Source organism: Otolemur garnettii, unplaced genomic scaffold (genome assembly GCF_000181295.1).
Source record: "Otolemur garnettii isolate 467f Iridium unplaced genomic scaffold, OtoGar3 scaffold00044, whole genome shotgun sequence".
Classification (NCBI taxonomy): Eukaryota; Metazoa; Chordata; class Mammalia; order Primates; family Galagidae; genus Otolemur; species Otolemur garnettii.
Window position 1 is genome coordinate 829,990 of NW_003852439.1, and position 15,517 is coordinate 845,506.

The 15,517-nt window shown below is 37.2% G+C and overlaps 1 protein-coding gene across 1 annotated transcript; it reads right to left on the bottom strand.

Annotated features, from left to right (window-relative positions):
- Nucleotides 1-1,312: 1,312 nt before the first annotated feature.
- Nucleotides 1,313-14,891, bottom strand: ANKS4B (ankyrin repeat and sterile alpha motif domain containing 4B). Its single transcript, XM_003790692.3, has 2 exons — nt 14,692-14,891; nt 1,313-3,480 (listed from the first exon to the last, which is right to left on the bottom strand). Exons 1-2 carry the CDS (start codon nt 14,853-14,855, stop codon nt 2,403-2,405), a joined length of 1,242 nt encoding a protein of 413 aa, XP_003790740.1. The 5' UTR covers nt 14,856-14,891; the 3' UTR covers nt 1,313-2,402.
- Between the last annotated feature and the right edge of the window lie 626 nt (nt 14,892-15,517).

The window sequence follows — 15,517 nt, forward strand, 5'->3', positions numbered from 1 at the left end:
GTACACACCCCTATTATGAAACTAATTTATACCTTTTATATGAAAGCTATAACCAAATAGCCTAAGAATATGAGGAGGGGGGAGGGAGAAGGAAGGGGGGAATGAGTGGAGGGAGGGGGTTTGGAGGGATCACTTCTGAGGTTTATCTTATAGGGGTATAAGTTAATCTTTCTAAGAGTAGAATGTGAACATTTTAAAACATTAACTGAGAAAATGACATGAAGGCTGTGTTGACCATTTTGATGGAAGTATTTCAGATTGCATGTTGAAAACCCCACACTGTACCCAAGAAGTGCATTAACTTACATAGTTACCATTCAATTAAAAAAAAAAAAAAAAAGGAGTTTGAGAAGTTGTGGTGTTGTAAAGACATCTCGGGCTTATATTTTGGGCTGTCATCGAATACGGGTCAATTATATGCTCATAATTCCTAAATCTGAGTTACTAGGCCAAACCATTAGAAAGTTCTTGTATTAGAAGACCCTAAATGTACCTGGTGAGACTCCCAGGAACAAACATTTACTAAAAAGGAATGGGAGTCACATATTCAGGTTCATTTCTACCAACCTGATTGATGATTCTCTTGTTATTATAGAAGTTGGTTAGGCAGATTCTGAACACAATATGAAGACAGGGTCCTGGCATCTATGATAATAAAGGCAGACTTAGCCTACACATTTTTTAGTGCCTTATATATGCCAACTACTTCTGTGCACATCAATGAAGGCAAGCACAACTTCCATTTATTCCAGAACAAAGTACAGTATTTGTAAATATAATCATCTCCTAATGCAATGTATTTATTCAGTGACTAACAAGTTTTCTGAATCTATCCACGGAAGGAGAAATGAACCAATTGTTCATCAGATTGAGCATCTGGGTCGTCCCTAAGCTTATACCCTCCATGGTGCCTCTCTATGCAACCCAAACAGATGTGAATAGCAATGCATGCTGAAAACAAACAGCTGCGTCTACATTATACACATAATCAACGGCAAACTTAGCTATTCAGTAGGGTTTCCATTTGAATGCAGATTTGCCACTCAAAAAAATGTGAGCAGGAATGTTGCCAGTTTATGTCATGAAATCTCCTTGTATTCAGACAAACAGCCATGGTGATAGACAAAAGTAAATAAAAGATATGTGCATAATGAGCATGAAAATGTAAAATTTACTTTTACAAGAAAATCCCCCCTCTAAAGAGTCTGGATGTGGGCACCTGTGGCTCAAAGGAGTAGGGTGCCAGCCTCATATGCTGGAGGTGGTGGGTTTAAACCCTGCCCTGGCCAAAAACTGCAAAAAAAAAAAAAAAGAAAAGAATCTGGATATTTTTCCCCCTTTTTTGAGTTTCAGTAAATTCAATAGGCGGATTTCTTTTTTTTCCTGCATCCTTCTTTTTCTCCTCCTACACCCTCTTGCTTGGCTGTTCCACACACATTATTCTGCTAGAACTGCCGTTACAAAGTGCTACAGACTGGGTAGCTTAAACAACAAATATTTATTTTTTCATGGCTCTGGCATCTGAAAGTCCAAGATCAGGGTGTTAGCAGATTTTGGTTTTTCCTGGGGGCTCTCTCCTTGGCTTACAAATGGCACCTTCTCACTGAGTCCTTACATGGTCTTTCCTCTGTGAGATTCATCCTTGGTTTCTTCCTCTTCTTATAAGGATACCATTCTAGGTGATTAGGTCTCCATCCTTATGACTTCATTTAACCATAAATCATCTCTTTAAAAGGTCCTATCTCCAAACACAATCACATTAGGAGTTAGGGCTTCAACATATGAAATTGGAGGCAGGGAGCAAAATTCAGTCCATAACAGGTATCCTATATTCTATTTCTTTCTTCACTCTCCTTAACTCCTCTATTCTCAGGCAAGAGTGTTATAGATTCATTTCTATTACTTTTAAACATATAGACATCTATTAAAGGATTAGCTGTGTTTAAATAGACTTCAAGCTTCAGGCCAATGAGGAACTTTAGTCTCCATCAACAGGCAAAGCTGTAGAGCTTAGGTCAGAATTAGGGTTCGAAAGTAAGCAGCAAACTAATACGATGAGAGATTATAAATTCAAGTCCAGAGCTATAAAATTAAATAAAGTTTATTTCTCTTTTCTGTCATCCATCTGAACCTTTCTTTATTCAAAAAACATCAAAAAAATATTGTGGAGAAATGCCACTTTCTTGTTCTAAAGTTTCCTCAAGTTTCTCACTGATGGTTTATTTAAATGAGCATAGACTATTTCCCAGAGTAGTGTTTGGGCTTCTTCCTTAGGTAGGTGTTTCCCAAATCCTAGAAACCATTCCCAAAGGCCTGGCTTTGGATGGAGAGGGAGTGTTTCCTGGAATGCTGACAGTGGGCCACAGGGTTGCAGCCTTACCCTGAAGATCCAACACTGTCCGTTAGAGGCTGGTGTCAACCAAATGCCCAGGTTGTTGTAGCACCTGTTTCCTTCTGTTGATGGCATTAAGAATTTTCTTCCTAGGACCCAGCTGCATTTGTATGCTTTGAAGGTCCTCATCAGAGCAGAGCAACAGAGCTTCTAGGTCAATCTGCTCTCTCATGAAAATGGGAAGGAATTCTTCCAGGTGCTGGGACTGCAAGAACACCTCCAGGGGAGTAGCATCAACCACATCTTCCTCCCACGCTACTTCTCCTTCATCCCAAGGCAGATCATCTTCAAAGCCATTTTCCTCTCCCTCTTCATTAGCCTCAGCTTTGTCAGCTCCTTGTCTTTGAAACAATTCACTGGGCATTTTAAATCCCAACTCTGTCTTACTGTCTGAAATGTCTTCAGGACTTATTGCTCTGTTCCTTTGAAAAACAATGTTTCCTAAGCCTGGACGTTTGAGAATGGACTCATGTTGCACACCGCTGTCCTCCTCTGCTGAGAACTGGAGCTTCTCTTTGAATTTCCCTGAGAATGAGTCTTCTTCCTCCTCCATGAACATTTCCATCACATTCCTCTGACCATTTCTGCCTTCCTTCTCCATCTTCTCTGCTGTATCCTTACTCTTCTTGAATTTCATCTTGAAAGTGTCCTTAATGCCCTTTAGTGACCCAAAGGTACTGGAAGCAGAAGCACTTGAAAAAGATGAACTGGAGAAAGTGCCCTTGGAAGAAGAAAGAGTCCCAGATTCCTCCCTGTTATAGGTGCGGGCCATTTTATTTTGGTGCTTCTCCTGGAGCTTCTCACACTCTTTGATCTGTCTCCTGGCATTCTTTTGAGCCTGCTCCTTCAGCCTGGTGACCTTCTTGGGGTTCATAATGTTCTGGGTTGTGGCAGCCTTATCCAAGAGAGCAACACATTCATTCTGCTCCCTGCTGGCAGCAGCATCCAGCGGAGACCGTAAGTCATTATCCAAGGCAAAGATGTTGGCACCAAAGCTGACCAAGAATGAGACGCAGTGGGCATAACCATTAGAGGCTGCGTAATGTAGAGGAGTATTTCCCCAGATGTCACATTTGTCAGGGTCCCCTCTAAAAGATAAAAAATACACATTGAACTTTTTTTCTCAGAACACAAGGTATACAAATAACAAAAATAAAGAAAAATGCATGTTAATACAAACATGTTCATGCTGTCCTGATATCGTTGTTACAAGAAACCTGCTCTAAATCCAGATATGCTACATCTAGATACACCTATCCAGAAACAAAGAGTCCACCTTGACCCTATGTCTTCTTTTTGAATACAAGAAAAGCTTTCCAAGAAACTAGCAGGCCAACTTTTATGTCTCATCGGCCAGAACTGGGTCATATGCCTATGGGAAGGGAAATAGAGTACTATAATTAACTTAGATCAATTAGAATTTTCCCCTGAAGCTAAGTGGGCTAGTTTTCAGTGGTGTGTAGATAGCTCTCCAGTAGTTCTATAATTCAGTGGTGTTCTGATAAATGTTTAGCAAATGCCTCATGGAAAAACATCAAAGTCCTGATTTATAGTGTGTGCCAATTTCTATGGTATAAATACATTCACTGTAGCAAACATCAAGCTACCCAAGTGACATCATTGAACACAGAGTTTGGGAGAAATATGTGGTAGTATACCATTATAAATTATTTCTGCTATAGAGATCTAATAGATATGTATCATCTTAAGGGCATAGGTAAATATTAACATGTAGTAAAATATTAAAGAGTGATGAGTTTTGAGTGTCACCTTTTTATTTGTTAAATTAAAAGTTTACAAAATTTTATTTTTAGTAATGGCTATGTTTAACTGACTGTCAACTTTCCTAAAAAATTAGCAATAACCTCTCACAAGCTAGGGCTAGCATGCTACTGCTATCCTCCCCTGAGTCATAGGAGGGGAAATAAATAACAGAACAAAACTTGGTCTCTATCATTAGGATGTTAGGTAGGCAGCAAACAGTGTCTGTTACAATCATTATTCATTAAAAGGGTAGAGTATATCCTCAACTTACTTCCATGTAATGTTAGCATCATATATGTAAACAGTTCTATAAGAGTTTAAGGTGGAATTGAGGGTGCTATTAGATGGTATTAAGGCCAGAGACTCAATACCTGGTACAGAAATAGGGACATGGTAGGTACTTAATGAAGATCTGCAGAATGAGTGAATGCGTACTGGAATCCCACCTCAGGCTACAAGTTCTCCTCTCCTGTGAGGCCTTGACTTGCAAATAGGCACAGGTGAAAATTAATAATTGATTCTTGACCATGGCTTTAGCCCCACACCACTGCTGACAACTCTGATTATATTGGTTAAAGCAGGCTGCTAAGAAGGACAGGCAGTGGTGGTGAAAACACCCGGAGGGCCAGATAAATGTCATAGGCAGGCTGCATGTGGCCTGCAGGCCATAGTTTGAGGACACCTGAGTTAAAGGGTATCTTCCCTTGCCCTAGTCAAAACCTCAAAAATAGGATCTCACTAAACTCTAGACAGGCTGTCCCCATAGAAGAAGTCTAAGAAGTCCTCTTAACATTCCTGGTGAGTAGAAGGAAAACAACAACAACAACAAAAAAAAAAAAACAGAAGACTTTCACCCTTGCAATTGGCCTATTAGAGCACAAGGACCCCTCTGATAGTTCCCAGCTGCTCAAAATTCGGTCCCCAAACCAGCAGCAGAAGCATCACCTATGAGTTTGTTAGAGATGTAGAATCTTGGAATCCCAGGCCATACTTAATGAATCAGAATCTATAATTTAGTAAAATGTCCAAGTGATTTGTAGGCTCACTACAGGTTGAAAGAGCTTCACTAATTAATGAGGCCCATCCAGTATCTTATTTATGTGATAAATCATATTTGTAACTTTTCCATGGGAACCCCCAGTTGCCTTATGGGTTTCAGTTACCAAATATAATCACATTTACTGCTATCAACAATCACAATACCCTTCTTACAGAAGGAAGGCAAGAATTGTCACAGAGACTTAGAGAGCTTAATTGATTTGGCCAAGGGTAACAGGCAGCATACATTGAATCAGGCCAGCCTCCAAGTCTAATTGTCTCCAACACAAGCATAAATCAGTTTTTCCACTTTATCAACTACATACAAGACCTCAACCTTAGCTTTGCTAGAACTCAGTTTCCTCATCTGTAAATTGAGGATGATTATATTACTTAATCATAAGTTACTAAATGGAAAGCATTAGAAGAGTGGTTGGTGCATAGTGAATATTTAATAAACATTATTTATCATTTCCCTTGTCCCCAAACTCATAATCCTTAATTTCACTTGTTTATATTTTCTCATATTCATCTAGTAAATTCCTACAGCCCAAGAGCTATTATGGGCTTTTTTTTTTTTTTATCAGTTACACCTTACTTAATTTGTCAAATATGAATGCACTGCCTCCTTAATTAGACAATATGCCCCAGAGGGCAAAGCCTTTGTCTTTTCCCCCTTCCTGTTATCTGTAACTCTCCTAACAACCTAACCCCAAGAAGCTAAGTAGATAATGTAACTGAATGGAGTCAGGTTTGTACTTTCAGGAAAGTCATAGTATTAAGTGTATAGTCCATCTAGAAGGACTCAGCTGTGAGATGCTATCTCAAAAGCAGAAACAATATAGTCAGAGCTTCTACTTTTCAAAAAGAGCCAGAAATCTGGAATTTCATGTGAATTATTTTATTTTTAAGTGTTGGCTCAAGTTTAAAAGAATAATATAGTGAAGTTCAAATAAAATACATTTGTGGACGAGTTCCAGCCCATACACTGGCAATTGGCAACCTCTTCCTGGGCAGAGAGGATAGTGTAAGCAGATGCACAGATGGCTGATTTTATATGCCATATTTGGGAAACGAAGAGTATAGATCACTGTGATCAGGGTGCATGGAGCTGGGAATAAGGGAAAAGAGTAGGAAGGGAAAGGAAAGAAAATGAAATTGAATCTAAGGAAAGCAAACAGTATTAAGTAACAGTTTTGTTGGGCAGCCACTTTTAAAGAGACTCTGGTCAACCATGCTGACTTAGTTTTGGATAAAAGGAGATCCCTTTCAACCTTGGCATAGTCCTACATCTTAGGGGAGCATAGTGCCCACCCCCAAACACATGGCTTCACTTTTTATTTATTTTAACCAAACACTAGATTCAAAAGATTCCTCAAGTACCCTAGACATCAAAGAAGGATTGTGAAACATCCAAGACACTACTATAACACAAACAAAAACCTACTGATTAAGTTTGCCTGAAATTACCTTTGGTTTGGATAACTTAAAAACAAAATTATTGGGAGGAATGAGCTATGGTGGGAATGTAGCAGTGTATTAAGAAGTCAGAGTTCAATCTATATGCTTAGGACCATAGACTAGTAGAATTTTCCCATTCCACTGACTCTTAAATGATGCTTTCAAGAGACAGAACATAAGAAAATCTGAGATGACCCTTAAGATGGGTTTTCTTTTGAGAAAATTTCAAATGGCAAATTCCAAATTTATAGTTGAAATTGGCAAAAAGATGGTTGATGAGTTTTCTTAGTGCATTTAAGCTATTTACACTTGCAAAATTTCTATTTACAATTTTCCAATTTGATATACAACTTAAATAAAAATATTTGCTAATGACAAGTTTCACATGATCCTTCTAAATGCAACCTTTGTTATCTTTCTTATTTCTTGATGGAACCATTGCATATACCTGCCCAGGTATTCACAAATAGGGCCCCTCATTGGATGATCTGAGTCCAACACTGATGCACTATGCTTTTCTTGGGCTAAGCTCAGTCTTGTGTTGATTTTTTCCTATTCCTTTTTTTTCCCTCCAAAAGAGAAACTGACTGAAGAGTTGGGGTTTTTTGTTTTTTTGAGACAGAGTCTCGCTTTGTTGCCCTGGTGTCATAGTTCACAGCAACCTCAGTCTCTTAGGCTCTAACAATCCTCTTGATTCAGCCTCTTGAGTAGCTGGAGCTACAGGTGCCCACCACTAAAGACATTTTTTAAATAATCCATATTTTGCCCTTGATTTTTGGTAAATCAATGCATTTGGGCAATACTTTTTAAAATTAGTTTAGTATTAATATCACTAAATAGACAATTTGCTTAAATTACTCTAAGCGTATATTCCTAAAATTGATTGGAGTTTTTGTGACGTGCTCAGAAAAAAAATTCTTCTTTTGAAAATGTTTTTTTTACATAAAAAGTAACATTTGGGCTAATAATCAAAGAAATACAAATTCAAACAAGACACTACCATTTTTTTGCCCATCAGATAGTCAATGATTAAAAAGAATAGTAATACTCTTTTGGCAGGAGTGTCGAGGAAAGAACACTGCTGGAGGAAGCATAAAAGTTTGGTTCAAATTTCCTGGCACAATAAAAGGCCAGATTCAAATTGTGTAATGAATAGGCAACTGCTTAAATAGATTATGGAACCAATCTAAGTGTCCATCAATGGTTGAATGGATAAAATAATGGTATATATACATATATGGAATATTATTTAGCCTTAAAAATCAAAGAAATCTTGTCATTTTCAAAAATGTGGATTAATCTGAAGGACATTATATTAAGTGAAATAAGTCAGGCACAGAAGGACAAATACTTCATGATCCCATTTATGCATGAAATCTAAAAAATTTGAACTCATAAAAGCAGATAGTAGAATGGTTACCAAGGACTGAAGGTTGGGGACTTGAGAAGTTAGTCAAAGAATACAAAATTTTAGTTAAACAGGAGGGATAACTTCAGGAGATCTATTGTAAGCCTAGTTAATAATGTGTTGTATATATGAAATTTGCTAAGAGATTTTAAGTATTCTCACCACAAAAAAATAGGATATGAGGTAATACATGTTAATTAGCTTGATTTAACCATTCCACAATTTACAAATATTACAAAACATGTGTATACCACATATACACAATTTTTATTTGCCAATTAAAAAATAAATAAGAAAATAATAAAACAGAATACCATGTAGTTATTAGAAGTAATGGCATGGATCTCAACTTTTTTCCCTTTTTAATTATTCTGGGTACATACTAGTTGTATAGGATTTATGTGTGATGTTTTAATATAGGCATACAATGGGAATTAATCAAATCAGAGTAATTGGGGTATCCATCACCTGAGACATTTATCATTTCCTTGTGTTAGGAACTTTCCATTTCTACTCTTTTAGTTATTTTAAAGTATACTCTAACTTACTGTGGATGGATCTCAATTTTTAAGATCCAATGGGCCATAATATATTGTTAACTAATTAGAAGGGCTTTGGTATAGTTTGTACACTATTGTCTTTTTATGGAAGGGAGCCATACATGTATGTGCAGGTACTCAAGGGGAAAAATCTGGAAGGATATATGTGTTGATGACTGTGAGAATTAGTATGCTTTTTTCTTGATTAGACATATCTTTCCAATATGATGTGTAATGTTACCATATGTATTCTTTTAAGAATTAGGGAAAAAGAAATTATTTCCACTTTAGAAAATAAAACAAAACCAAAAAACTTTCACACTCATTGGTGGCCACTGCACAGACCCCATCCTTCTTGCTCTCATCCCTCGCTCAACTTCCCATGCAACCATATCTGACAAACCCAATATGGCTAAGCTCAGTAAATTCAATTAAGTTGAAATTGAAGACAGAAATACAAGAAAAAAAGTCCACTGCCTTCCAAAGAAATGATCTAACAGGAGAAGCAAGGAGGCAAGTCATAATGAGGCTCGTGCTGCCAATATGCACTGTGCATTCCACAAGCATCACCTTCTTACTTTACTTCTTTTAGCTGTTTAACTTTGTAGGTTGCATCAAGTTTAAGTGACTGTGCTGCCCCTTTCACATCAAAGTATGGAGAACTACTGACAACAAAGGCCATGCCTGCCTCTACCATCTGCCTGTCTGGCTGGCAGGGAAGAAAAAGACCTGGCAGGTTGATGAAGAAGTGGGGTAGGACGACAGTGAACTCTAGAGTAAAACCAGGCTGGCCCAAGGTTTCTCGCCGGCTATAAAATGCAGTTCAGTGAGTACCACTTTATTTTGTTCAAATGATTTTAATTATTATAATGTACAATTTTTAAATATGCAAATAAGAAGTTTTAAAACCTGGAAAAAAATTCTATACATATGTTAAAGGCAAAATGAATTTTTTTTTGTAATTGGGGCCATTATTTGTTCTGATATAGACTAATATGTATAATGGTTGCTTTCAATTTTTAAAGAAGAAAGATAGTTTTCTAACAAAGCCAGAGTTTTTATATTAATGGTTACTATAGGATCCATTGTCTCACTCAGGTAGTAACAGCTAAATAGTTAAATCATCAAAGGGGAATGAACCTCAATAGTTGACTAACTTCTACATTCTATTTTTAACTTTATTCTCTTTTTAACCTCCTTAAATCTAACTGGCAACACTAGTTCTTAGGATTGGCTAGGGTCAAAATGGGAGGTAATCTATAAAAACCCTCACAAGACTTTTTTTTAGTCTATACCAGGCCAACTTTATACAGCACATTTCAAATGCTTCTGGGAGAAAGTAAACAAAATTCTGAGAGGTACTAGAACCAATAAGAAGACAAGAGTTTAGAAAAAAGGACTAGGAAAAACAGAGTTTCAAGAATTTTTGTAAAATTGAAGAATTTATAAACATAAGTTATATTTATGTTTAATAAATATTAAAAAAGGAGTGGATTTTGATACTACATTGAAAGAAATTACATTATCATGTCAAATTGGTGGAAAAAGAAATGGGCTGTATAATTGTGTTGAAACACATGACTAACCACATGGAAAAGGTATAGATTATAACTTCAGATCGGAATCAAAACAAGTTATATAGAATAAAGTGTTTAAAACAAAAAATGAAACTAGAAATGTACAAAGAAAGTCATTCACAATGGCCTTAAAGTTAGAATTATGTAGCAAAAATTGATAGGCTCATATATACTTAAAATATACACAGGGTAGACATAAATTCTGTATGCAATTTAAAATAGTTTAACATAGTAAATTACACATGAACTTTAAAAATATGTTTGCCTTTACATTCTCAATCTCTATTGTCAAAAATACCAATTATGTGTTGTGAAAATAGTTGTAATATATATGACAAAGGGTTGATAATGTTAACTTTAAAAGACATTTTTTAAATCAATGAAAAACATTGACAACCCCAATATAAGAATAGAATAAGGTTATAAATACATAGCTCACAGGAGGGGAATTACAGAGGCCACTAAGCGTAAAAAGAATTTTCAACCTTATCAGTAACTAAAGAGAAGAACATTAAGGCCATTAAGGTCGTGTTTTGGACCTATCACCATGGCAAAAATTGGTCCTTACTTTCTGAAGGAGAGTTTGTCAATATACACAAGTCTTTAAATTGCACATATGCTGCTGTGGTTTGAATGTTTGTTAACTTGAAAATTCATGTTGAAACTTATTCCTCAATGTGTTAGGCATGGTGGTATACACCTGTAATCCCAGCTACCCAATGGAGAGGGAAAGCAGAAGGATTGCTTGAGCCTAAGAGTTAGAGACCAGCCTGGGCAATATAGCAAGACCCTAACTCAAAAAAAGGGGGGGGGGAGAAATTTAATCCTCAATATAACAGTGTTTAAGAGGCATAACCTTTAGGAAAGCCCTCCTGAATGGGGCCAGGTGCCTTTATGGAAGGGCTTGATGGAAGTTATTTTCCTCTTTTTTGCCTTTCCCTTCTATTCTCCATGTGAGGACATAGCCTTTCTCTCCTCCTGAGGATGCAGCAACAAGACATCATCTTGGAACCAGAGACCTGGCTCTCACCAGGCATCATACCTATTGGTGCTTTGATCTTGGATGTCTTAGCCATCAAGACTTTAACAAATAAATTTTTGGTTTTTTATAAATTACCTAATTTAGGGTATTCTATTACAGCAGCACAAATGGACACATCCCAATTTATCCAGAAATTTTACTTTGGAGAATTTATTCTCAAAAAATTATATCACAGATTTATGTACAAGGACAGTCATCATACTACTATTTAAACTAGAGAAAACAAATCATTTGTCTGAGAGAGATTAAGAAACATATTTGTTAGCTAGAATACTAAAGTCTCTGAAAATCAAATTATACAATATATATTGACTTGATATATATACATATACATGTACATTTATACTCATGGGGTATATATTTATACACAGTGTTTTTATACATACAATTATTTTAAATATATCAAAAATATAAATGTTAACAGCATGGCATTAAAGAAATTTTTCCGTATTTTGTGAGTATACATGTGATTTAGTTTTCTGAATTCACTCATGTTACTCCTATAATTAAAGACCAAGCAGTCAACTTTTTGGCAGGAAAGTGTCAGGTAAAGACAAATAACCATAATGGTTGTAGGATAATTTAATCTCCCACCTTACATGCATTCTTTTAATAAAAACTAGGAATTTGGGCAAAAGCAGTTTTATGAAGTATTGTAAGCCTTGTCAGAAGCTTTAGCTGCCTTGGATAAGCAGGCAAACCAGAAACTGCAGAACAGGAAAAACTTTCTGCGTGGAACTCTGATTGCACTATTGTTCACATAAGCAGATTGGGTTAATAGCCCTCTGTGCAGGGGAACAATTCCAAGGTTATGTGTGTGATGAATCATTTTTCACCACGTCTCACAGAGGGTGGCTTCCAAGACTGCAAGAAAAACAGAACTGTTAAGCTTAATTTCCTATAACTAAATTAAGTGCTAGTAAGAATAAATCACCCCCTTGCTCCATCTATTGAACTTTATAGAAATAAAAGTTTAGAATGCATGGTTGCTTAAGATATAATGTAGTTGTTTTTAAGTAGCTATGTTAGTTTTTTAGATTTGGTGTTTTCATTTAAGGTTGGAATCAAAATAGAGAATGTTAATTATAGATTATTGATTAATGTGGTGTATGTGACTTACTGATTATAAAAAGCTTTTGGAAATAAAGATGATTGCTACTTGCCATCCCATGAGCAGTAGTCTGTTTCAAGCTTTCATACTATTTTAGGCACGGACTTACACCTGGGGCGAGGCTCTCTCCATTCTCTTACAGAAATTTCCACCAACAATGGTTATTATCAAAAATATAAAAACAGCAATGATATGAGTTGCTAGCAGAGCAGCTATTGTAGGAAAATGCTTTAGGCTTACAAAGAAGGGAGAGAGAGGATTTAAGTATTGCCATTTAAAGTGGATTTCAAACAGTGGGGCTCAAAAGGGTAGGGTGCCGGTTCCATATGCCTGTGGCTCAAAAGGGTAGGGTGCTGGCCCCATGTGCCTGTGGCTCAAAAGGGTAGGGTGCTGGCCCCATATGCCAGAGGTGGCAGGTTCAAACCCAGCGCCGGCCAAAAAAATAAAACAGAATCAAATGGAGCAAAAGCTCTCTGCTGACTGAGAAGAACCCCACGCCCTCTTCTAAGAGGAAAAAATTCACTTCCTAGGTTTTAGAGTAACTGACTGCTTGTGCTTTGTGAAAGGAGGTATGCCTTAGGTAGATGCAGAAAGCTAGGAACGCCTAGGCTGAGTGGGAGAAGAGGTAAGATGTGCAGTGTAACAGACATGGAGAAGGCTGGCTGGCAGGGGGTATCTGGAAAAAGAAAGTGTAACTCAGACAAGAGTAAGAGAGAAAAACTGCTTCTCTTACTTCCTCCTTCAGTCTCAATTCAGAAACCTCCCCACCCCGGGGTTCTTCCTCTTCTAGAATACCCCTAATTTCAGTTAAAAAAAAAAACAATGCCATCCACAGGCTGCTGAAACTGGAACCTGGGGCTTGACTCTTCTCTTCATCTACCTATGTCCAATCAATACTTACTGATTCTTCATCCAAACTGTACTCAAATCCATCCACATCTCCCTATTCCCAGTGACTACGCTAGTCCAACTCATACCATCTCAACCATTAAAACAGCCTCTGAACATTCTTTCTGACTGCTACACAATTACCTGAGTAGATTCTATAAATGTAAATCTACCTGGTGACATGACCTTCCCAGACCTTTCCTTTAGGATAAAGTTCAACTCCTTACCAGAGTTTACTGGGCTCTTTGTATCTTTGCGATCTGATCTTACCTCTTACCCTTGCCCTGTTCCTACTCAAGCCATGGCCAGCCATACTCAAGTGGTTCAGTCCTCAGAATGCACAGAGCTCTGTTATAGGGAAAACACTCTTCTTTCCAGTCAACTCTTTCTCATTGTTTGAAACACAGCTTAAATACTTTCCCCTCAGGAAAGCCTTCCTTTACTCCTGAGATTGAGATAGATGCCCATGTTATTTAGTGTCCTCTATTTCCCCTTCTGTTACAAATATCACAATCTGTTCATCTTCCTCTCTCACATCGGATCACCTTGATAGTGATTATGTTTCTCCTGTTGATTAAAGTGTCCCCAAGAGCCAACAAAAGGGCTGGCACATAACAGATACTAAATAAATATACCTTGAATTGAATTCCCTGGGCTTCTTTATTTACATTTTCTTTATTTTTCTTTCTTTACCCCACTTGGGACATAGTTGCCAACACTGCCTAGCAGAAGTAGTATGTTGTGTGAGTGTGTGTTTCTATCTGCTGGCCAGAAAGGTAATAGAGTTAAGATATGCTAAAGATCCCTAATAGCTTGTAAAACCAGCAATGCCATTCAAGAATCATGAGCTTTCACTGGGACTAAGTATTAATAAAAGGCTGAGTAGAATTTTAACGGCATAGATGAAAAAAAAAATGTCACCTGCCAAGGTTGACAACTTAAAACCAAGTAGAATAGTTATCTTTTTTTAAAGAGTAAACCATTTAAATTTTATGCAAAAGGATTTTTAAAGACATAGAATTAAAATAATCTTCCCCCTCCCCACTTCCAATGAAGATTGCCTTACAGTTCAGGGTCTTTCCTTTGGGTATAGCTAAGGGATGAGTCACTCACATGGTGCCAGTTCTCAGTGAGAAAAGAGAGCATCTCTAGGTATAGTTTTCTTCCTTTCTCTAAAAAGCCAGTTACAATAGAATTTCCATCGTTGACCGCCTCCCTACTTGACCACCTCCTTAATTTTCATAGACCGGACATGCACCACATGTGTGTATCAGTACAGTAGGCCTAGTTCCTTTTGCTAACCACCTCCATTTGTTGACCAGTTTGTGACAGTCCCTTAGGTGGTTGACTTACAGAAGTTTTACTATTCTTAGGTAATCTAGAAAGGCATGATCTTCCCTGCTGCTCACTGCTGTCTGGAAAATCCTAGTATAAATACTGTTTCCAAATGAAACCATCAAGTTGAACTTACCCTCTACTGCAGATTATTTCTAGGGCTTCCAAGTTCCCATGGTAGGCTGCCAGGAGGGTGGGGGTCATACCATCTTCATCAGAAAGATTTAGATCTCGCTTGGTAGCCTCTTTCAGAAGTTCCAGGTAGCTATCACTAGCAGCTTGGTGGTAGCGAGTAGACATGTTTTTTTCTTTGCTCACCACAGCTTGGCCAGATACCTCGCTTCACACAGAGAAGGATATTGACTAGACAGCCTTCCTATTAAAGCAGGTTAATCAGTGACAAGGAAGAGTGTCACCAAGGGCAAAGCTCATTCCACCCTCCTTTCATGGAAGGCAGCCAGACAGGTACAAGGCAATGAACTTGGACCTTTTCTCTCTGGAATGGCCTTGACATTGACTATTAATATCTACTATATTCATTTTGAGTGTTTTGAGGCACATTTACCCTTTACTATGTCCATTAACAAGTCTTGAATGTAATATTGGTCATCAAGGCACAGAATGTAGGAAATAATTTCCCCAGAAGTCAGAACTAGTTTAGTTCACTGAGAGGCATTTAAAAAAATAATAACTTTGAGATATAATTTGTATACCACTCAATTTACCCATTTTAAGTATACATTCACAGAGTTGTACATCTATTATTATTATTATCCTATTTCAGGATATTTCTAAAAAAAAAAACCTTTCATGCTCCCCTTCTCACTCCCAACCCCAGGAAATCACAAATTTGCTGTTAGATAGATTTGTTGTTTATGAGCACTCCATGTTGATGGGATCATACTATATATAGTCTTTTGTGTTTAGTTTTTTTCAGCCCACATAATTTTTGAGTTTTATAC

Excerpts from the sequence above, each read along its gene's own strand:
- ANKS4B (XM_003790692.3), bottom strand. The coding sequence starts at position 14,855 with ATGTCTACTCGCTACCACCAAGCTGCTAGTGATAGCTACCTGGAACTT. Across the intron at positions 3,481-14,691 it reads GAAATAATCTGCAGTAGAGG|AGGGGACCCTGACAAATGTG; the intron begins GTAAGTTCAACT and ends TTTATCTTTTAG.